Here is a 23,496-nt window from a genome sequence, read left to right on the forward strand (position 1 = left end):
GGTTTTACAGAAGTCTGTTGCACTAATCATTCAGAAGGTTCTCGCTACCTCACACACTTGAGTCTTCTAAAGTCCTGTAAGTCTACTGCAGTCATAGAAACATTTAGAATCAGAATCAGGTTTTATTGGCCAAGTAAGTTTGCACAAACAAGGAATTTGACTTGGTAAAGAGGCTCTCAGTGTGCTTACACAAAATATACATTACAACACAATCCAAAACAAACAGTGCAACAGTGCAACGGTCTAAGAAGTTTAAGAAAGTATATACCAGGCGGAATGGCTATATACAGTAGCTGTGAATTGTTACACAACAATAGTGCAAAGAAGAAGTGGAGAGTGCAAGAAGTGAAGGGATAAATATATATATATGCTACAGTGGGTTAGCTGTTCAGTAGTGAGACGGCGAGGGGGAAGAAAGTGTTTTTGTGTCTGGAGGTTTTGGCGAACAGTGATCTGTAGCGCCTACCAGAGGGGAGGAGTTTGAATAGGTTGTGTCCAGGGTGTGAGGGGTCTGCAGTGATTTTTCCTGCCCGCTTCCTGACTCTGGAGGTGTACAGGTCTTGGATGGTGGGCAGGTTGGCACCGATGATCTTTCCTGCAGACCTGACTGTCCGCTGGAGTCTATTCCTATCCAGTTTGGTGGCCGATCCAAACCAGACAGTCATTGAAGTGCAGAGAAGAGACTCGATGACTGCAGTGTAGAACTGGATCAGCAGCGCCTGAGGCAGGTTGTACTTCCTGAGCAGATGCAGGAAGTACATCCTCTGCTGGGCCTTCCTTATGATGGTGTTGATGTTGGGTTCCCACTTCAGGTTCCGGGAGATTGTGGATCCCAGAAACCTGAAGGATTCTACAGCCAACACAGTGCTGTTGAGTATGGTGAGGGGGGGGGGGGGGGGGGGGCAGTGCTGGGGGGCTTCGCCTGAAGTCCACTGTCATCTCCACGGTTTTAAGCGTGTTCAGCTCAAGATTTTTGCGACCGCACCACAGGGCCAGCTGTTCAACTTCTATATGCAGACTCGACACCATCACATTTATCTTTTGAATAGTGCCTAGAAGGGTCTCCTGAAGATTTCACATGGTATCCTTTTCTAAAGTTAGAACCTTTGTCAGGTTCTTTTGTGGGGTCAAACCAGGAACCTTTCGTTGAGTGTGGGAAGTCTACGGGTTGATATATCATCAAGGAATTCACAAGCAGAAACTGTCAATCAACTCAAGTGAGGAGGAGGAAACACATTGTGTAGCATTTATCTCCAAGGAAAAATGGCTATCTTTTCCTCAGGCCATCAAAACACTGTCATGACAGCAATCCCCCAAATCAAAGGTATTATTCTGCAGTAAAAAATACTGACTACCAAAGAAAAAAACATCTCATAATCTTCCCAAAGTAAACAAAAGTGCAATTAACAATCAAAATCACAGGAGGCCTTGTTTTCGTTCAAGATGACATGCAAACACAATATCGCTGGTGTTTCAAATATGTTGTCCATCTATATCAAATGCCCCAATAAATTGATGTTATGCAGTGTGTCATTTGATTTCCACTGTACCTGGGAGAGTGTGTAATTCAAATGTGTAATTCATGGTCTGTTCCTTTTGCACCTGAAAGATATGACTGTTCACAGCTGGCAGAGTCTACATTCAGAAAACTGGTCCAGGATCTTAGCGGTCCAACCCATGACTGTGACCCATGACCTATGACCCATGACCCGACCCATGACTGTACGCCATCAGTATTGTTGTTGAGGCCAAACTGACTGTGTATCAGCTGACAGACTCTATGTGAATGTGGCTGGGGTGCTATATGACCTATGACCTTTGAGAGTGCCTCTTTGATGGTGTTGTGTGTGTACTCTGCATGCATGTATAGCCCTTAGGTTGAAATGACAATATTGTGCTGAACACACCTCAGCACGTGTGCATTAAAATATAAGTTATTCACTTTTGTCCAGTTTTTTTAATGTGATGAGGACAGTGGATGGGAAATTAGTGACAATTAGTGAAATGATAGCAACACTACTTTTGTATTTTCTGTATTTTTGTAGGTGAATAGTTTAGTTGCTTTGATGAAAATCTGATATATATTTGAATATAATATGATTTCTCCTAGTTCATATGGAGCATACGAAGTACATAAGATCAGCTCCACAAGGTAGTATGTTATAATGCTATCACCGATGTGCGAGTGGAGCAAACTGCACAGGTACAAGATCAGTCATTGAGAGGAGGTCCACAAACCTCACCAAGTCTGCCTTATAGCAGGACCGAATTGACTTTAACATTTGAGAAATATTATGAAGCATGTCATCTATAAATATAACAATTCCCTAATGAAAACCTGATGAAATCTTTTAAACTGTATTAGAACTTATAGTAACATTAGGACTACAGTGCATAACTCAGCCTACTTCATCCTCTAATTACCATACACACCCAACAGTGGCGGTACACAATGTACCAGAAACATACAAAAAGAAAATTCTCATCAATGATTGCACACAAAGGATTTGTATCAGTTTTACTTATGAAAAAAGACATCGTGCCCAATACATTTCCTGGTGATGCCGTTGCAACAAAAACGTAATTGATCATTACGGTTGTTGCTCCATGCCTCGTCTTGAACTTCGTAGACTAGCAGCTGTATCACTAAACTATAGCCTACCGGCATACTTCACTATTCACATGCATTTGCGCTACTCCAAAAGCTTGCTTTATCTACTGAGACGGGTGATCTACATTAGCATAAAACACAGTATACTTCAAACTCTATTCATCTGTCGTTTGAGCAACTTGACTGATCCTCGTCCTCTGAATCTCGGGCTTTGCAACAAGGCTCGCTGTTTAGATCCCGTAAATACGCAAGTGGTGGGCGCTGCTTTTCGAAAGCGCATTTTGATATTTCTATCCTCTACTCCTCCCACCACTGCCGAGATATAATTGCAAGAGGAAGTCAAAAAGAAAAGGGGGAAGCGACTGAGAAACAGTTGAAATGCAGTCCAAGGCTAGGCTTCAATTTGGAATATCTCACCACGATTGTGACCGAACCGCTGAACTAGTGCAGTATGAAACGAGATGAGATAGCATGGCTTTTCTCAACCACAGTTCGCTTTGTGTCGATGTAAGGGCGTGGGTAAGGTCGTAGATATTATTTTATATGCATCCTATGTGTAGCCTACTTTATTATAAACCACGTGTAGGTTTCGGGATATGTTAGTCACATTACGCGACGTCTTCTACTATTGTATGCAGAGATTGCAGTGGAATATCCTAGAAAATTATTGTGCAGTTCTAGTGCGCTCATTCTGCAACAAGTACGTTTCTGTACAGTTGTTGTGAGGAGACAAGACAGAAATGAAACCAATCTATTCTGTTCATTGCGTGCTTTTAAATATGGTTGTATTCAAACTGGTTGACAGGATATATTGTATGCCAGTAGCAAAGTGATAGATTTTATAAAGAGACTTATATATTTTTTTTCTGGCAGATCTCACTGAGGATGTCAGTTACATTATCCTGCTAGAGCAGAAGCACAAAGGCGCACGTACTCAAACCAAACCGGGCTGGCAGGGCAGAGGGAGCTGGAAGATGTTGTAACCCAACGCGGGGACTATGCCATCCCCACGCAACATCGCGGTGACCGTGGCCATCCTGTTCATAGTCGTCGGCCTGGTGCTCTTTTTGACCATGTATGCGCCCATGCAAGTGTCCGGCTTCATTTTGGCAGTTTTCGGCGTCGTTATCCTTGTGTACTCCTCCTGCCAAGCCATGAAGTCTGAACACGTAACTGTCCCGGGCCACTTCTTGCTTCATCCTCGCACTGGGACACGCTATAGCCCCCACCAAGCCATGGCAATTCAGAGGTAGGCACAAGGTTCCATTGTAGAGATGCGCTGACTAGTACACAACTTTGTTCACATGCATATTAGAGAGTTCAAGTTATCTTTTTATTTCTCTTTTTCTACCAGGCAACTGAACAAATCCTTTACAAAAAGAAATAAAACACCAGGCTGCTTTTGTTTCGCAATGTCAATAATCGTGTTTTGTAGTTGGTCTGTCTATATAGCTTAGCCAGAGCACTCCTCTTGCTCAGGAGGGAGTAGGCAGAACAGCAGTGAATAAAGAAGCAAGTCAAGCCAGGGGGAATCTGTCTGTTTATCATCATGGATGACAAGGCACTCTACCCAGGATCTGTGTATTATCTGCCACTGCCACAGCAGTTCTGTCAGGACGGCTCCCAGACAAGCTGCAGCCAGAGGGGGAAAATGGGACAACCTGTGCGTCTAATTCTCTAGTCAAGCAGACCGATTCAAACAGAGATCCCGCTTAGGACCCCTGAAGCACTGGATGATACTGAAATAAAGCTAGCATCCCCTGGGTTAGGGTTAGAGTAAGGGCTAGGATCCCCTGGAGGTGATCTGAAATGGAGCATGACTGCAGACTCCTCTGTCTGTTCTGCTTGTCAGACAAGCTAAGGTGTAGTCGGGTTTAGACACCAGCAACCCCACATGAGGGATAGGTACAAATGCTGTTAAAGTTTACTTATCTTTCGGATGATAAGCTAAGCAAAGTTACCTCAGGTTAGTGTTAAGTGATTTGAGAGTAAGACCCTTTAAAGGTCTTTAAAGAGCTCCTTTTCAGCTGCAAAACTTAACTAGCGTAGTCATGTAAAGCTGTTTTAGTTGACCTCTGACACTGTTAAAACAGCTTCAAAACCAGGGAACCCTGCCCCTTCGCTTCTTTCACTTCTCAAAACCAGGGAACCCTGCCCCTTCGCTTCTTTCACTTCCCCTTTCTCCAGTCTCAGCTCAGCGTCACGGGAGGAACTGATCTTTCTCCAGCCTCAGCTCAGCGTCACGGGAGGAACTGAGCTAATGTTCCTGCTGGTGGAGACAAAGGCGGCCATTGGCCAGACTCATTTCAATGGCCTGCCCTCAGTCCTCAGAGGGCTCCTGTGTTGGGCCAAGTGCAGGACCCAGTGAGTGGACGAGCGAGCTTGGCACGACAGCACAGGGGCCTCGTCATAATGAGATCCAGACAGGGAAGGAAGGGACTCGTCTGTGTAACAGCCCAACGTGGAGCTTTGAACCAAATGTGAGCTGGTGTGAGGTCATTGTAGTTAGATCACAGGTGAGGTAGTGTGTGAGGCATACGTTCTCGTTCAGAAGTGCGATCAGAGCTGCTGGTCGCAAACATCAACAGCTTGTTTCGTGAATGGCGGATATTTATTGAAATACTGCGCGTGAGGACCAATTGAGCAGTGTTTGACCAAGTTAAAGGCATTTTCAAAAGGGTGCAGAGTTTTTGTTTGCACACTCTTGGATGTTGCTAGAAAAACAAAGTCTGCCTTCTGATTTGGTCCAAGTGGTTGTGCAACACTGTGTGTGTGTGTGTGTGAGTTAGTGTGGGCGTGTTGGGACTAGAAAGTTGTGTTTGTATTATGAGCATACTGGAGTGATCACAGAAGGCTGGGAGCTCTTCATTTTTTCCAAGAGCTTGTTTGTGAAGACAAGTAAACCAAATTCCTCTAGTTTAACACTGGACACTGTTTAACATCAGTGTTTCACACAGCCAGCCAGATTTACTTTGTAAGACTGTCATATATCCATATATATATATGATAGAAAGTTTACTCAGTGAAAGCAATGCCATCTGCTTACAGTATTCAGAACACAATGAAAACTTATGGCATGTTTATATTTATTCATTCAGTATTCAGAACACAATGACCACTTATAACCGAGAATATACTAACAATAGTAATAATTATAATAATGAGAGTAATAATAGTTGTTGGTGGTAGTGGTAGTGCATGTTAAAGAAGATATGCCGTGTGTGTGATATTGTGGTGGTCTGTATGAGGGTGGCGAGTTGATGAACACAGTCGTTGATCTCTCTTGTCCTCAGGAGGCTGGATAGGATCCGCCGGGCCGCTGAGGAGGAGCGACCCGTCAGCACCGTCAGCCCCGCACCCCTGCCTCCACACTCCAGTCAGCAGAGTCTCCCCCGGACCCCCCCGCCCTGGGAGATGGAGCCGCCGCCGTCCTACGAGACCGTCATGAAGGGCAGCCAGAGCCCCGTCCAGAACTCGTGACTGTTACAGTGAGTCTCTCCTGCCGACGGAGAGCACACAAGCCAGCTTTGTCTCCAGTCATTCGTCGTGACCATTTGGTGCCTTTGGAGGGGGAGAACCACAGAGTTTCACCCCTTCTGAAGGGGGTTTAGGTGGAGAACGCAAAGACAATGACCCTCCCCCCACTAGGTCTCATCCAATGAGAAGAGAGGTCACTAGGTCTCATCCAATGAGAAGAGAGGTCACTAGATCTCATCCAATGAGACGCGAGGTCACTAGGTCGTGTGGCTATAAGTCACGTCACAGGTGTTCAGGAGCTGAAAGACAACACAAATGTTTCTTATTCAGTTAGACAGACATCTTATCAAAGTTTTACCTCCCAGCGTTGGTAACATGACCCACATTGTCCCACACAAACATACTACTCGTCTCACAACTGGTCACCCTAGTACCAGTGGATGGACCAGGGCTTTTCAGCTTGACCAGTATCTGGACTGAATGTATCGATGGCCCTTCAAGCAGGAAACAAACAGTTCAATTCAACCTGGTTGGGTTAGGCTTAGGGCTCTCTACCTCTCTTGTGTTACTCTGTGAAATACAGTATACTCAGGCCTTAGGACTGCCACACATTCAGTTCTGAAATACAGTATACTCAGGCCTTAGTACTGCCTCACATTCAGTTCTGAAATACAGTATACTCAGGCCTTAGTACTGCCTCACATTCAGTTCTGAAATACAGTATACTCAGGCCTTAGTACTGCCTCACATTCAGTTCTGAAATACAGTATACTCAGGCCTTAGCCTCACATTCAGTTCTGAAATACAGTATACTCAGGCCTTAGCACTGCCTCACGTTCAGTTCTGAAATACAGTATACTCAGTTCTGAAATACAGTATACTCAGGCCTTAGCACTGCCACGTTCAGTTCTGAAATACAGTATACTCAGTTCTGAAATACAGTATACTCAGGCCTTAGGACTGCCACACATTCAGTTCTGAAATACAGTATACTCAGGCCTCAGGACTGCCTCACATTCAGTTCTGAATGTTTCCTTTTTTTTGTTGAAATGGTAACTCACCCTAATCAGTGTCACAGGTCCATCTTCCTAAAACAAGGGAGAAATGCACTTCTATGTTCAGGTGTGGTCTGCTGAATGCATTAAAGAGTCTGTCCATCTGCTGAAATATGTTTCCATAGGAAGGCCACGTCCCATGTACACATGACACATGATTGTGAATCAGGTTTGATTATATCTATTCAAGTACTTTTCAAGTCTACTCACAAGGTCAGGGCTTTTGTTGTTGGCAAGCTCTACCCATCACGCCACAATTTGATGAAGGCCACTTGCATGTTTCTGCTTAACTCAGCATGGGCAGGACATCTGCAGCCTCACAGTGCCTTGACAAGATACCAGAAGGACTGGGTGCGTGTTATTCAGAAGGACCGGGTGCGTGTTATTCAGAAGGACTGGGTGCGTGTTATTCAGTGTTGAGGGTCTTATTGTCAAGCCAAGGTTGGATTGAATGTTTTGTTTGACAACTTATAGCAACTGAATAGATTGAAGGGACCAGCATAGGTCATAAGAATATGCCATAGTCAATAAGTCAATGATATTATACCTAGTCATAATTGTTACTTTTATTTGGATTTAATTAGCCATGAGTGGACTTTGGTTGGTGAATATTCTTTGTCTCTGGCCTGGGTAAGTGAGGTGCGACATTGGTCTCACCTCCCCCCAGGTCGAGACAAGAACCCTGCATGCATGGCCCCATTTGAATAGACGGTGACACCCCTTAATGTCAGTGTATTTAACCGACTGTTCCCCAAGGAACAAGTCAGATGAGTCTGAGGTGAAGCTATGAGTGGACGTTCAGGCTTTGTCTCCCTTGGTGGCCACCACTGTATAAGAATAAACCTGAATCCTGACTGATCAAACCTAAGACTGAATCTTCAATATATGGTATAAAACTAATTACCATCAGATGGAGGTCCTCACCGAAAGATACGTTCTTGTATTTGCTGATTCGAGTTTGCTGGAAGATGTCTCTTCACCCCGGGTTGACACAACACTTTGGTAAGTACACTTACCTAATCTTGGGAAAAATGTAGGCCATAGATTTTAGTCATTTCCAACAGGGAACCCCTTGTGTGGAGATAGACAAATTCGAGCTTCCTTGAAGCTCCATATTCGAGTGTTCTGCCAGAAATTGGAGTAATTCTCCCCTGTTCTGAAAGACACTCTACGGACTTACCAAAGTTCCATTCGAGCTCTATAAAGAGACTCCACGAGCTGTCCTGAAAGACACTCTCAAAAAAAGTCTTCACGGGCATCTGGTGCAACACAATCTGAACTGGGGTTGTACATTTGTTCCACAAATCTAGTTTTGCCGCTATTATTCCCAAGAGAATCAAAGTGTTTTGTGTTCATAACGGGTGTTTGGAAAGGGATCTACAGCATTTTAATATTTGAATTTAGAAATTGTTCTAAGTCAATTTGTAAATTATTTACATTAGATTGTGGAGATTCAGTTCTTGGATTTGACCAGTCATGATTCAAGACATAACATCCTTTTAAGTCCAGATTTCACAATGCTTTTGATAAAGTCAGATGTTAGACTGCTAAATGTTAAACTGTGTCTGTTCACACAATAGTTACAGAAAGCTCTCACGCATACCACTTAATTCACACTTCAGGCACAGCCGCGCCTGTGACCTTGATGGCCCATTAAGCTGAAGTGAACCACACCAAAGCCACATAGCAGGAGTGGAGACTTTAAACATTTTTTGTTTTGCCTACACATTGATTTTCTTAACCCATGCTAAAATCATTGTATGAAGTGTTACAATTATGAATAATTGTAAGCATATTTTTAACAAAGTGCATCCTTAGTGTATGGGTTTAAGGTCGGAAACCGTACGTGATCTCACAGCAGCAGACGACTGCTGTTAGATCAAAAGGGGGAGGTGTTGAGCTTCAGAGAGAATTGACCTTAATAAGATGATAACTGCAAATGTGTTTTTTTCTCAAACAGGTTTATCTGCTGAATTTCTGACTTCATCAAATGATCCAGGAGCAATTAATGAATTAAGGAATGCCTTAAATGGTTTGGCATTCAAGTGCCATTGGAATCTGGATAAAAATGGATTTTATGAGGTACTTTTTGTAACTAACTAACTAACTAACTGTAACTTGTTAACAGATTGATTCCTTTCTATTAGGGATGGACACACCTGCCTCCCCCCCCCCCTCCCTGAACAGCGAATGAATGTGTGTGTATGCCTGTAGGCTTGGCCCAGCCGTCGTATGAATGAATGAATGCAATGAAACTTACAGGACTGTTTAACCTACATTTGACCACTGACTTTGTCTTTAAGTGAAATTGTTTGAATTGAAGGAGATTTAAAAACGTTTTCTTTCTTTCAATCATTCCATTTCTTTCAAACATTCAACTTCTTTCAAAATCCCCACTCTCAGTTCTTTATTTGGTTAGTATGGGTCTGTGGTTTTTAAATGCCCAAACCTTGCAGATAACAGGATGATGTGATGTCTCTTGTGAGATTTAAGCAAACCTGCTTTTGTCTGAGATTAAGCTGTCTGCCGTCTTTCACACCCAATACCAAATGTCTATTGTCTGATGTGTTGAGTATGCTAACAGGCTTCCTGCCTCATGGAGATGCGATCCAGTATTATCTTTGTCTGAGATCTTGTTACAGTCAGTTTTTTAGGAATTTGGAGAATAGCAGATGAAGGACATCAGCCCCATGCAGCATCTCGCCAAGATGTCGAAAGGGGGAGGAGCACGACCATTGGAAACTCCACGGAACCCTCAGCCATTAACCCAGATCAACACCTCTGGAACCCGCAGGACTGTTTGAACAAAACATCACACCTTCAACCATCATAGACGATCAACTCCAAGGAAGCACGGCAACACCTGAAACAATAGCCCACCCCCACCCAAGAACTTTGACGAAACAGCATATCAGGAAATTGCCGAAGGTGGAATGACCCCATATGGAGGGGAACAACTGAGACAAGCCAAGCGTCACAGACACACACACACACACACACACACACACTAACACGCACAAACACACACACACGTCCTACCCCCTCCCAAGGAAAGTCAACCCTTGCTTTAAAACAAAGGCAAGACACAAGACACAGAGAAGACCATAGGAGGCAAACAACTGAGACAAGTGTCAACACACACACACACATACACACACGAACACACACACACAGAGACACACACTTAACCGTATTACCGTCAACCCACATTACAATAAAGTAATGCTCCATGTCATGTACCCCTCAGTAACCAGAAAGGAAATGTTTTAAAATGTTGTGACACTATAATGTATCTCCCATAATCCGTTATCTTCTGTACTATTGTTTAATCCTAACCTTTCATTTTAGCTTAGTTTACCTTAGAGTTAACATGTGTAATTAAGTTTGTTCTGTGTTCTCACCGCTTGTAAACTGCATTTTCCGAATGGGTACCATGTACATATATGTATTACTTCTGTTATATTCCCTCGTGAGAGAATGCCACATTTGTGAGACAAAGACTGAACAAAGCCACTCACTCAAGAAAAAGAAAATAGTTAAATGATCTGATGTTTAAGACATACAGTCTTAAAAAGGGGGAATGAAGGGACCAGCATAGGTCATAAGAATATGCCATAGTCAATAAGTCAATGATATTATACCTAGTCATAATTGTTACTTTTATTTGGATTTAATTAGCCATGAGTGGACTTTGGTTGGTGAATATTCTTTGTCTCTGGCCTGGGTAAGTGAGGTGCGACATTGGTCTCACCTCCCCCCCAGGTCGAGACAAAGAACCCTGCATGCATGGCCCATTTGAATAGACGGTGACACCCCTTAATGTCAGTGTATTTAACCGACTGTTCCCCAAGGAACAAGTCAGATGAGTCTGAGGTGAAGCTATGAGTGGACGTTCAGGCTTTGTCTCCCTTGGTGGCCACCACTGTATAAGAATAAACCTGAATCCTGACTGATCAAACCTAAGACTGAATCTTCAATATATGGTATAAAACTAATTACCATCAAGATGCACCAGTATGCTTGGTGTAACAGTGATGTTACTACGGTTACAATCTTTTTGGCCATGCAAATGGATGCATGCCTGGGGATGATAGAAGGTGGTGTGCTTTGGACGGAGTGCAATGGATGCATGCCTGGGGATGATAGATGGTGGTGTGCTTTGGACGGAGTGCATTTTGACCTCAAGTGTTAATTCAGGGGCTCTACCTACTGCAAAGAGGAATTGGCACTGCCAATAACTTTATTACCAGCCATTCTGTCGTTTCTTTGATGATTCTCTTTCATGTGGCCTTGAGGTGTTGTGTCTATGCTTTTACTGGTTAGTAATGTACCCCCGTTGTTTACATAGCGTGTACGTAATCAGTTAAAGTGGTTCGGTCACTGAGCTTTTCTATTCCATGCTTACACTCACAATGAATACTGATGCTTTGATAACTTTTTTGTGTAACTGTCACCACGAGGATATAAATAAAAAGGGACCTGAAGATTTGAACATTTCAATACCATGTTATTTGGAAAGTGTTGTAGTAAAATGTCTGGAAATGTGTATTTCTTTTGTGAATAGTACAGTGTCAACTATGCCAACAGAGTTAGAGTATATATATATATATTTCCCCTGAGCTGTATTTAGGTTTCATTTAAAACATGTACACAGATTACTTAATTCAAAACACAATGTGCATGTCATGCATGTATAAGGCAGTTGGTGCCATTGCAGCTAGAATGATTGAATGAGTTTAGAATGAGTTTACTCATCCTTGACTTGGGGAACCCACATGAGAAGCCGTACTAAGAGGCCCTGGGCAAGGTCACCTGCCAAGCCTCATTACACCTGGATTGGCCCGGAGTCTTCAGCTTTGCCGTGGTCTTCTGTAACGAGCCACAGCACCTGCGCAGGTCAGCTGGTGCACAGCACACCCAGCCCACAGTCTCACCTTTATCCCAGGAGGACAATGTCACAGCGGGGCATTTGTCACTGCAGGAGCGTAACGTTCCCCTCCGACTCGGTCCTGCTCGTTCCCAAGTGCTTGCTGAAGCCATGCTGTGAAGGACGGGTCTGTGTTGGTCTAGTGGTGCCTGGACGTGTCTGATGGCTGAGAACAAGCCGTACCGCTATGGGCTGATTGTGCTGGGGCTGCTGCTGGTGTCCGTGGGCCTGTTTGTGATGAGCGTGGAGGAGCCCCAGGTCTTCGCCACCTTCTGTGTGATGGGAGGGCTGACCACAGCCATAGGCACCATCTGGAGCATGTGCCAGTGCTACCCAAAGGTAGGTGGCATGGGGCAGAGAGAGGGAGAGAAAGAGATAAATAAGGGTTAGGGTTTTTGGTGGCTAGATGTGACGGTGTACAAGGGACCATCAACAGACATCAATTTAAACAAGACAAGTTAAAATACACATATACACAAATATAAGTAAGATTATGAGTACAATTAAATAAAAACACAGATCATTGCAATAATATCTAAAAATATACAAACTTCAAGGGAATACGATGTGAACTAAATACAACCAAAAACATGAAGAAAAAAATGTTGTTTCTTTGCAGGTGACCTTCTTTATGCCAAACCAGGAAGAGGAGTGGGCAAGTGAGAGTGAGGGAGCGTATACTATTCCAATAATCATCAGTTCCTGGTACGTCTCCTGAAGTTTAGGAATTGGCCACTGTAGTGCTCTTTCTCCTCCAGGAACTTTGAATGTGATTTTACTAATTAGTAGCTTTTATCAAAAGTGATGCACAGAAAATATGAGGCACAGATTGTACCACTAAGAGCGTGGTCTTGGAATCAAAGACATGATCTCAGTGTTATTGGAATCACAGTCGGTGTGGTTATAGGGCTAATACAAGTGCCAATGATTTTAAGTGGTAAGAGGAAAACAAGGAACTAGGATTGACAAATAACTGGTAACTCTATAAGTGATGGCTCATGACAGTATGTATACAGGCATAGACCTCTCTGTTCTTTCCACAAAGTTTCAAATTGACATTTTTATTTTTTTTAAAGTCAATCTCTTTAAAAGCCAGAAACATGTTCATTTAATGTTAAATGCAAACAAACGAAACAAAACTAGGCTCTTTTCTTTAAACAGAGATGAACTCGACTCCTTCTTCTCCAGGACATTAGTTCCTGGTAACTGGGGTTGTGGAGTAACTAGAGTCATTAACTTACTAAATAAACGTAATCCGTTACAGTTACTGAGAAGAATTACAGTATCTTGTTGTAAATGTTGTTAATTACAAAGGTGCTATATCCAAATATATTATTTTTGGTAAAAACCTTTAAAGCTTATGTGTAGAATGTAAGATTCATTCTGTTGCTTTGCATCCTTCAGTTGTCTAGGCAGGCTCCATTCATTTGGCAGTATGTGCTAAAATGTTGATCGTTGTTTTTGACTGGTTCTCTGTAATAAGTTACAGACTTGAATCAAATCAACAGCTCCCCTCTTGGCACAGCAGAGTTGGATGATCTCAGGCCAGTCTGGGTCAGGACTAGGCCAGGGTTGGTTTCTGCTAAAGGATTCTTACTTGTGCCAGACACACAATACAGAGCGAACCATTCCCTTTAGCCTTGTGACTCTGAGCACAGTGAAAAGGAATGAGTCCTGGCGGGTGGACATGTGGCAGGCCCGAGCCCCGAGCTGGACATGAGTCAGAACAGAACTGCTACAGACCCAGCCTCTAGGGGTCAAACCCAGCCTCTAGGGGTCAAACACAGCCTCTAGGGGTCAAACAGCCTCTAGGGGTCAAACACAGACATCATTGCCTAAAAACACAAACAACTTCCCTCTACTCTCCCAGCACCAATGACAGGCCCGGGCACCCGAGAGGCCGTGGATGTTTCATCATCCATCTACTCAGAGATCACTCAGATCCCAAAATGAGCGCCTGTGGCCTGCCAATCCAATCCATCCCATAATGAGCGTCTGTGGCCTGCCAATCCAATCCATCCCAGGCAGGCACTGGAATCCCATCTCACATGATGCAATTAGGCGATAATGAGCAGTTGCTCACGCTGCAGAGTACATCTGGGTCCATCTTAAAGGGGCCGAGTACATCAGGGTCCATCTTAAAGGGGCAGAGTACATGATCTGGGTCCATCTTAAAGTGGCAGAGTACATCTGGGTCCATCTTAAAGTGCTAATGCCCAAAAAGACGGAAGGTCCAACAGAGGAGATTTCGATAGTGTCTTAGCACTGAATATTCTCTAAAAGTACATAATCTCCCTCACAGAACCTTTCATTTCATACCATATTGGTGTCTTCTGGGCAGATTCCCCTTCTGTGAGGCGTGTTGTGTTACCTCATGGTATGAAATGCGCCATACAAATAAAGTTTGATTTAATTTAATTTGATATGTTCAATCACTTTTCAGACTTTTTTATATAGATTTTTTTTTATTCAAAGAGTGACCTGTCCCCCAAATTTCAATCCACACACATTTTCCAGTCAACTTCTAACGTGTTTTTATCAGCAACAGCAAATAAAAAAAAAAAGATTTCCAAAATGTCAATTGTACACCATGATTTTGCACATTCTTCAGAACTTGCTGTGATTCTGTTTTCCAGTGAAACACCCACTGGACCACTGAAGGCTCCTCTGGCCCATCTCAGCGATGAAGAAGAGGAGGAGGGAGAGGAAGGTACATCTGTCATGGGAGACTCTGCTGTGAAAGCCATGGCACCAACCACAGCCACCGTTCACACTGCTCCAACTCCTCTCCCTCGCTCCAGCACTCCTCTGTCTCACAGGAAGTGTCAGGGGCTGGAGTCTGACGCTGAAATGTATTATGGGCAAGTGGAGGACTCCTGCTATTTCACTTCCGAACTGGACAGTGACTGACTGGTGTCAGTGCTTTAAAGATAAGCTGTTAGCTAAAACTAGCCCAGAGTGATCCCAGGACACTTGGTTATTATGATTATTATGTTATTATGTTATTATGATTGCCATGACGACCAGAATGTAATGCATTGAGTGAGGTTCAAAAGGATGACCGAAATGTTAATTGATGTGGGCATCAGTTACGGCAGGTGCAAATATTGGTCTCTCCCCTGGTTATAACCTTCACATTTCTTCTTATGAAATAATACACAAGGTTGCATGTGCATTTGGTATTTAAGTTTATTCTCACATCTGACACAGAAGCCTTCAGAAGATGGAAACCCTGTTACTACCCCTGTTGTGTGTGTGTCCCTGTCTGATCCTGTGTGTGTGTGTGTGTGTGTCTCAGGTGATAAGAGACAGAGCCCTTGACCTTGGCACCCGTCCCCATGGAAACCAGAGAGTGGAGGGGGAAAGGGGACAGAGCTGTGTCTGTGTCTAGACTCTAGGCAAAGCCCTGAAACCGCTACCAATCATCGCCTCCTAATAGACAGGGTTCTACCATCACCAAAGGAGCTCTCATAGGAAACTCCCCAGAGTGAAGAATGAACATTTCAAATTGACAGTAAGGCAGTTCTGAGTGAGCCCATTTTGCATAGTTATGACATGCAGACTACACACACTACACATACAGACTACAAAAAAAAAGAAAATGTAAACGAGAGAGAAGGAGTGTTAATCGCAGCACAGCAGAAATCTCAGAGCTTACACTCCTGAAATTACATCCTGCTGATGACTTTGATTTTAACGTCAACGCCGAGAAAATGTGCGACCACCAGAGGGCAGCAGGAGACTGTTATTTCTGTCAAAGCGCGCAAATACAACCACCAACGCACAAACACGTAACTGCTTGCCTCAAACAGATAACCAGGTGATTAACTTTTCTACCGTTTTACATATAGTGTTTTAATATAAGGCAGCACAACCTACCTAAAGTTGCCCACAAGCTTTTAAAAACAGACATGGAACATGGAAACAGCAACCTGGACCTTTTTGATCGTTGCAATCCACTGCCAGTTATCATATGAAGATAGCAATCATCAGGCATATGCGTCTGAAACCACAAGCGCACTCCCGAGTGAAACCACAAGCGCACTCCCGAGTGAAGTCGGGCAGCTTCGCTACGCACCCACCCTGTCTAAACCACAAATACATGTGCACGCGTATTCATTACAGAGTAGTTTACACACTGTACTCTTTGGAGAGCCCGCAGACGCACAATGAACAGTCGGACTGCCATGGATATGTAACCTGAACTAGGAATATGATATTAAAAAGCCTTTTCATTCCTATTTACATTCGAACATAGATGTCCTAAGTCCATACATTTGACATTCAGTTGTAGCAAAAAACTTTTCCAGTGAGATATTATCACTATGTTAATCTATGGGAGGTAAAAAATTACAAAAAACATTTACACATTTTATTACACAGATCAAAACTATTCAGGACAATCACAGCATGCAAATAAGATACAAGTCTACGCCTGCTGGGAAACCTTCCCATTGTAATACTGCGATAGCTGATAGCCGCAGGCTTGGAATGTTATTGGCGATTGCAGCTCTGAAATTTGAGTCCTTTTCAGGGTATTTATTAAGCGAAGACATCATTCGATACAAAAGCGGTGGCGTGACCCCCCAAAACGTCACGAGTCCCCGCCTAGAGGGATCGCCCAAGTTTGACTCAAGTACTTAAAATTATTCTTTTAAATGTCCAAATGTATTTACTGAGAAAGTACAGTACTTCTGGACTGTCTCTCAGAAATGACAACCTATTGTAAACGAGTTACTTTTTGTATCCATACAACAAATCTTAGAATTTAGGTCATTCTTTAAAACAAATTCAACAAAAATCACTCAAAATGAGGGTTTTGGTTGAGCTTATGATAGTCGGTGTTTTTCTGTGTATTTTTGTTCCACTTACCTTCTCTACAGAGGACTATACGGAAGACGAGGAGATGATTATCTCTCTGATTCGCCAGGATGATAGCCAACCTGAGTCCGGAACCGAACCGTCCGCAGACTTCTACAGGTGTAATAAGGTAGGATCATATATGTTTATTTCTAGAGTAACCTATCCTACAACCTAAAACCAATTTGTCACCATAGAGCATACATATACCTTTAGTTTTCATGCAAAATGTGGCGACTTTTACGCATTTATAATCCAGATTAGTGCTACGTGTATCTTATTTTATTTAGACATTTTTACGCGAAATACATGCAAAGTAACAAGTACAAACAAATGTATAATGTGACTTAGTTCTCCAACGACCGTATGATGACCTCAGCCGACCCCTGAGCTTATTTTACGATTATTTCTCCGCGCAGGACGCATGGCGAATGTCCGGTCAGTACATAGTCGTGATGCAAGAGGGAACCCACGACAACCACGTGGATCGCACCATCCGCAGGCTGCAAGTGAAAGCGGCCAAGCGCGGATATCTGATAGAAGTGATCCAGAAGTACTCCGGAGCTTTCCACGGCTTTTTGGTGAAGATGAGCAGCGATGTTCTACACATGGTAATGTGCAGGCAGCATGGTATCACAGCAGTAAGGCATGTATTCAGGAGGCTTGGGTCAAGAGTGATTGTCTGATTCTCCTTGTGTAGGCAGTGAAGCTGCCACACGTTCGGTACATAGAGGAGGATTCTTCTGTCTATGCCCAGACCATCCCCTGGAATCTGAACCGCATAGTTCAGATCAAGCATGATGCTGGAACATATACACCACCCAGTGAGTGCATTTCTGAGGTCACACACAAACACAGAGCAAACATTAGATACAAACATCATTTCATTGTACAGATTATTGGAGGAAACTGATCATGCTACATGTGCTGTGCAGAGGGGGGATGTTGTACACAGGTTATGTTTATGATGATGATGTGTGTGTGTGTGTGTGTGTTCCTGCAAAGATGATGGTTCCCAGGTAGCGGTGTACCTCCTAGACACCAGCATACAGCTGAACCATCGTGAAGTTGAAGGCCGAGTGCAGGTCACTGACTTTAGCAGTGTTCCCGACGAGGATGGAGCTCGGATCCACAGACAGGTCAGTGCTTAGGGAGACTGACAGCATCTTGTGATGATGTCAATGCGTATATGAACTCTATAAATACCCCTTCTCAGCTCCAACTCAAAGGCATCCAAATGCCACGTGTCTTGTGAACTGCAATTGTTTAATCTTGTTGTAGCTATCTGATACATGAAATACATACATATTATACATACATATTATACGTATACAAAACACATCTCAGATCACTAATTAGTACTGCTGGAATAACACTATGCTGCAGTGTCTCTGTGGAATCAGCAGAGGGCAGAAGAGATCAGATAATGCCTCCTCACCTTCTCCTAATATCACCATCAAAATCCCATTTATATGGTGTAGCAGTTCGAAAGCCATCACCTCACCTTAACTTGTGTCTTTTCCCTCGCTCTCCCATAGGCTAGTCAGTGTGACAGTCATGGCACTCACATAGCCGGCGTGGTGAGTGGGCGGGACACGGGCGTGGCCCGAGGGGCCAGTGTGAACAGCGTGCGTGTGCTGAACTGCCAGGGGAAAGGCACCGTCTCCGGCGCACTGGCAGGTACGGGACACAACAGGGACAACACAGGGACAACGCTCTTGAAAATGTTCTCCTGAAACAGCCTCCTGTTACAATAAACCTGGCACATATTTGAATTTCAGATTGATAAAGCGGATTGGAAATAGAATAGGTCAATAGTACTGGTGATCAGTGGTTCTGAATAGAATGGGTCAATAGTACTGGTGATCAGTGGTTCTGAATAGAATGGGTCAATAGTACTGGTGATCAGTGGTTCTGAATAGAATAGGTCAATAGTACTGGTGATAAGTGGTTCTGAATAGAATGGGTCAATAGTACCGGTGATAAGTGGTTCTGCCTACTCTGGTCCTCAGCACTGGAGTACATTGGAGCATCCCTGCTGGCCCAGCCTACAAGCCCACTGGTTGTGCTCCTCCCGTTTGTGGGGGGGTTCAGCCGCACCCTCAACAGCGCCTGCAGAGAGATGGTGCGGTCCGGGGCCGTGCTGATCGCAGCCGCGGGGAACTACCAGGATGACGCGTGCCGTTACTCTCCTGCATCGGACCCAGAGGTGACCCACTGCTTCTGACCCTGACCCTAACCCTACGGTCAACTCATTCAACCCCCTCAGGGATAATGGAACATGGAGACATATCAATACCAATACTGAAGATTGGTTATATTTACTATAGTATATTAATACGATGTTGTAGATGAATCAATACATCCAGACTAAGAATAATAATAAAATAATCCAGAGTAATATTTTCAGAATGGTTGTTTTTAATAATGATTATACTGTTATACAGAATGAAGAGAGCTGATAGGAAGAGTATTTTAATGCCCACAGGTGATCACAGTGGGGGCCACTGACCACGCCGACCAGCCTCTGAACATGGGCACGACCGGCACCAACTATGGCCGCTGCGTGGACCTGTTTGCCCCTGGCGATGACATCGTGAGCGCCTCCAGCGACTGTCCCACGTGTTTCACCACCAAGAGCGGCACCTCTCAGGCAGCGGCACATGTTGCTGGTGAGTCTCTCCGACAGAGGAGACAGTACTTGTCTTTAACACATGAGCTGAAAACCCTCTGTGACACTAAAACACAACATTTCATACATAGTTATACTGGACAAGGTGCCAGCCTGAAGTGTTTATTTATGCTTTGGTTCACTGTTAGCTTTGTGACATTTTGCTCAATGAATTCTAATTCTAATGGGAACAGACGTCTGTGTTAAGGTGCCACACTCTATATGATGTTTGACTCTCTCAGGCATAACAGCGGTGATCCTGAGTTCCAGGCCCAATGCCACCTCCGCTGAGGTCCTGCAGCTGCTCCTGAGGCACTCGGTCAAGCAGGCGATCAACCCAGAGGGCTTCCCCCAGGACCAGCGCCTCACCACACCCAACATGGTGGCCTCTCTGCCCGACCCAGGCTCCGCGCTCACAGGTATAATGGCATTTAGGTGATGAACATTTATTATGCTTAAAGGTAAGGCTTTAACTGAACCACTAGTCTGTGTCTGCCTGTGCACTGCAGAAGAGGACCTGCTGTGCCGCTCAGTGTGGTCTGAGATGTCAGGGACCTCTGCGTCTGACGCCGCGGGAACAAGATGCCGGCGGGGAGAAGAGCTCTTCAGCTGTTCAAGCTACGCCCCTGGGGGAGCGCGAGGAGGAGACAAGATAGAGGTGAGAGAAGGAGGTGCGAGGAGGAGACAAGATAGAGGTGAGATGAGGGGAGGGGAGGGGAGGGGAGCGTGAGGAGGAGACAGGATAGAGGTGAGAGGAGGGGAAGGGAGGCGCGAGGAGGAGACAGGATAGAGGTGAGAGAAGGGGAGGGGAGGCGCGAGGAGGAGACAGGATAGAGGTGAGAGAAGGGAAGAAGGAGGCGCGAGGAGGAGACAAGATAGAGGTGAGAGATGGAGAGAAGGTGAAGGCTGAATGAAAAGAAAAGGCAAGAGACAACAGCTCAGACTGAACAAATGAAGAGGCAGGCTCATTGAAAAACTAGGGAGAGAGATGAGTGACATTTGATCCACTTAATCAGCTGACAATAGTATGCTCACTTTTCTTTTCTGTCGGTTTTTGAGGAAAGGGATGGTGACAAGGAGTGTGTCGCCACCAACACTTTTGGAGGACGGGGCGTGTACGCGGTTGCCCGCTGCTGCACGTGGAGCCGCGGGCAGTGCCAGGTCAGCGCCAGCAAACAGACTGGCACCGAGGCGGCCTGCGGCAACCCTGAGCACCAGCTCACAGGTAAAACATGCAGTGCCCACCTCTTAGCTGGTGTATGTGTGTGTGTATGTGTGTGTGTGTGTGTGTGTGTGTGTGTGTGTCAGTGAGTGTGTATGTGTGTGTGTGTCAGTGAGTGTGTCAGTAAGTGTGTATTTTGATTTCTGTGGGTGTTTCCCCCCTCAGGCTGCAGTGCCCATTCAGAGTCAGGGCCTGTGCTGGATGCGGGGCGCCCTCTCCATGGCGACCATAAGGCGTGTCCTGCAGGTGAGGGGCTGATGTCATACGCCTCTTGCTGCCACGCCCCCAACTTGGAGTGTCACCTAAACGAGCATGATCCTCCTGGCTATAGCGCACAGGTACGTGGCGGTGGCGTTATAGTGCACAGGTACGTGGTGGTGGGGCTATTTCTGGACCAAAGGCTTTATGTCAAATACACAATGGAACTTTCTGTTTCTAACGGTGACCATGCGGCAGGTACAGAGCCGTGCAGTGAGTGAGTTCATAGCTTCCTTGTTAACACACCCGTCTGTGTCCGAGGGGGCAGGTCTGGGGCCAGTGGCGGACTATCTGTTTCACAACAGAGGTTACATGTCGGTGCGGTCCACAGTATTGCGTTTATGTAACAGTACATCTGCATGAAGTTGCGCAGGATTGTTAAAAGAGATCTAACTAAACTAACACTGGGTAACAATAGCAAATGTTGAATCTGTATTAAGGTGGTTCGGGAATATGGGAGTCAAATGTTGAATCTGTATTAAGGTGCTTTGGGAATGTGGGAGTCAAGTTGTTTTCTGGCTCCTCTAAACAATCATGCTTTGAAACGCCTAATGGAGATGAGATTAGGGCCGCAGCTAGGTGCGATGCGGTGCGGTGCGATGCGGTGCGGTGCGGTGCGATGCGGTGCGGTGCGATGTGCGGTGCTGTGCTGTGATTAGGGCCGCAGTTAGGTGCGGTGCGGTGCGATGCCTCCTTGTTGACCCCTCGCTCTTTGTGACCACAGGTGGAAGTGTCGTGCGAGGACTCCTGGACGCTGACCGGCTGCAGTGCCCTCTCCCGCGGCTCCCCCACTCACGGCTCCTTCAGCAGGGCCAACACCTGCGAGACGCGCAGCTCCGTGGACGGCGAGGGGGCCGCTGCCCTGGCCATCTGCTGCAGGAACCGCCAGCAGCAGCAGCAGCAGCAGCAGCAGCAGCAGCAGCAGCAGACCAACCACAGCAGCCACACATGAGAACCTGTCTGCTGTCGGCTCAGATATACATACTGCACACACTACACTATACATACTGCACACACTACACTATACACACTACACTATACATACTGCACACACTACACTCCTCCACACATGAGAACCTGTCTGCTGTCGGCTCAGATATACACACTGCACACACTACACACACTACACTATACACACTGCACACACTACACATACCGCACACACTATACTCCTCTGCCGTCGGCTCAGATATACACACTGCACACACTACACTATACATACCGCACACACTACACTATACATACCGCACACACTACACTATACATACCGCACACACTACACTATACACACCGCACACACTACACTATACACACCGCACACACTACACTATACATACTGCACACACTACACTATACATACTGCACACACTACACTCCTCCACACATGAGAACCTGTCTGCCGTCGGCTCAGATATACATACTGCACACACTACACTCCTCTCTCTGCCGTCGGCTCAGATATACATACTGCACACACTACACTATACACACCACACACACTACACTATACACACTGCACACACTACACATACCGCACACACTACACTCCTCTGCCGTCGGCTCAGATATACACACTGCACACACTACACTATACATACTGCACACACTACACTATACATACTGCACACACTACACTCCTCCACACATGAGAACCTGTCTGCTGTCGGCTCAGATATACACACTGCACACACTCCTCTCTGCCATCGGCTCAGATATACACACCGCACACACTACACTCCTCCACACATGAGAACCTGTCTGCCGTCGGCTCAGATATACACACCGCACACACTACACTCCTCTCTGCTGTGGGCTCAGATACACATACTGCACACACTACACTCTCTGCCGTCGGCTCAGATATACACACCGCACACACTACACTCCTCTCTGTGGGCTCAGATATACATACTGCACACACTACACTCCTCTCTCTGCATGCATCAATGCTCCTTTCCTTTGCCAAGAACACACCTGTCGATGCTGTATGGCAAGACTGGAGTCTTTTATTATGGGCATCAGGGCGCAGAGAATATAGAATGAATACATTATGATTTTTTTTTTTAAGTAATAATCTGGTCATGCCATTCAACTGTACAAGATGTTTTTTTGTTTGTGTCAGACACAAATTAGTATACAAGGCAAGTAGACTTGAAATACTGATGAATCGAGAAGCAGAAGTATAAGTGAATATATCCTTAGGATCCATGTAGGAATCTCCAAACCTGTTCACATTCACGGCTTCCCTTCCTCCTGGTTTGGGGATGTGGGCTGGTTCAGTTCACTTCCAACACACCTGTAACTGCTGTAGCCCACCAGGTTCCCCAGGATTTGCTTTGTACCAAGTATTGAAACAAAAATAAAATGTGCCATTACATACACAGAACCCCCTTTTAGGGCATACAGACTTTCTCT

The 23,496-nt window shown here is 45.0% G+C and overlaps 3 protein-coding genes across 5 annotated transcripts; all 3 read left to right on the forward strand.

Annotated features, from left to right (window-relative positions):
- The first annotated feature begins 2,558 nt into the window (after window positions 1–2,558).
- Window positions 2,559–7,624, forward strand: si:dkeyp-51f12.3 (uncharacterized protein LOC107988041 homolog). Of its 3 annotated transcripts, none has more exons than XR_006152636.1 (3): window positions 2,559–3,860; window positions 5,905–6,259; window positions 6,290–7,624. XR_006152636.1 is itself a non-coding variant. In XM_042708894.1 (3 exons), exons 2-3 carry the CDS (start codon window positions 3,610–3,612, stop codon window positions 6,089–6,091), a joined length of 438 nt encoding a protein of 145 aa, XP_042564828.1. In that variant the 5' UTR covers window positions 2,559–3,130; window positions 3,485–3,609; the 3' UTR covers window positions 6,092–7,624. The 3 variants fall into 3 exon arrangements, 2 of the variants coding, with proteins under 2 accessions (XP_042564828.1, XP_042564827.1); XM_042708894.1 differs by having other exon boundaries at window positions 2,559–3,130; window positions 3,485–3,860; window positions 5,905–7,624; XM_042708893.1 differs by having other exon boundaries at window positions 5,905–7,624.
- A 3,529-nt stretch (window positions 7,625–11,153) lies between these two features.
- bsnd (barttin CLCNK type accessory subunit beta) lies at window positions 11,154–15,245 on the forward strand. The gene is made up of 3 exons (XM_031574241.1): window positions 11,154–12,409; window positions 12,690–12,775; window positions 14,707–15,245. Exons 1-3 carry the CDS (start codon window positions 12,233–12,235, stop codon window positions 14,978–14,980), a joined length of 537 nt encoding a protein of 178 aa, XP_031430101.1. The 5' UTR covers window positions 11,154–12,232; the 3' UTR covers window positions 14,981–15,245.
- Window positions 15,246–16,751: 1,506 nt separating this feature from the next.
- On the forward strand, window positions 16,752–22,348 carry pcsk9 (proprotein convertase subtilisin/kexin type 9). Its single transcript, XM_012836140.3, has 12 exons — window positions 16,752–17,060; window positions 17,350–17,541; window positions 17,631–17,754; window positions 17,936–18,069; window positions 18,469–18,610; window positions 18,943–19,139; window positions 19,419–19,602; window positions 19,844–20,020; window positions 20,111–20,259; window positions 20,661–20,826; window positions 20,989–21,161; window positions 21,806–22,348. The coding sequence occupies exons 1-12, from the start codon at window positions 16,881–16,883 to the stop codon at window positions 22,031–22,033; spliced, it is 2,046 nt and encodes a 681-aa protein (XP_012691594.2). The 5' UTR covers window positions 16,752–16,880; the 3' UTR covers window positions 22,034–22,348.
- The last annotated feature ends 1,148 nt before the right edge of the window (window positions 22,349–23,496 follow it).

Source organism: Clupea harengus, chromosome 10 (assembly GCF_900700415.2).
Source record: "Clupea harengus chromosome 10, Ch_v2.0.2, whole genome shotgun sequence".
NCBI lineage: Eukaryota > Metazoa > Chordata > Actinopteri > Clupeiformes > Clupeidae > Clupea > Clupea harengus.

Bases quoted from the DNA above. Each gene is read 5' to 3' on its own strand.
- si:dkeyp-51f12.3 (XM_042708893.1), top strand. From the start codon at position 3,610: ATGCCATCCCCACGCAACATCGCGGTGACCGTGGCCATCCTGTTCATA. The intron at 3,861-5,904 runs GTAGGCACAAGG...TCTTGTCCTCAG, and splicing joins CAAGCCATGGCAATTCAGAG to GAGGCTGGATAGGATCCGCC.
- bsnd (XM_031574241.1), top strand. From the start codon at position 12,233: ATGGCTGAGAACAAGCCGTACCGCTATGGGCTGATTGTGCTGGGGCTG. The intron at 12,410-12,689 runs GTAGGTGGCATG...GTTTCTTTGCAG, and splicing joins TGTGCCAGTGCTACCCAAAG to GTGACCTTCTTTATGCCAAA. The intron at 12,776-14,706 runs GTACGTCTCCTG...TCTGTTTTCCAG, and splicing joins CCAATAATCATCAGTTCCTG to TGAAACACCCACTGGACCAC.
- pcsk9 (XM_012836140.3), top strand. From the start codon at position 16,881: ATGAGGGTTTTGGTTGAGCTTATGATAGTCGGTGTTTTTCTGTGTATT. The intron at 17,542-17,630 runs GTAATGTGCAGG...CTCCTTGTGTAG, and splicing joins GCAGCGATGTTCTACACATG to GCAGTGAAGCTGCCACACGT. The intron at 19,603-19,843 runs GTGAGTCTCTCC...TGACTCTCTCAG, and splicing joins GGCAGCGGCACATGTTGCTG to GCATAACAGCGGTGATCCTG.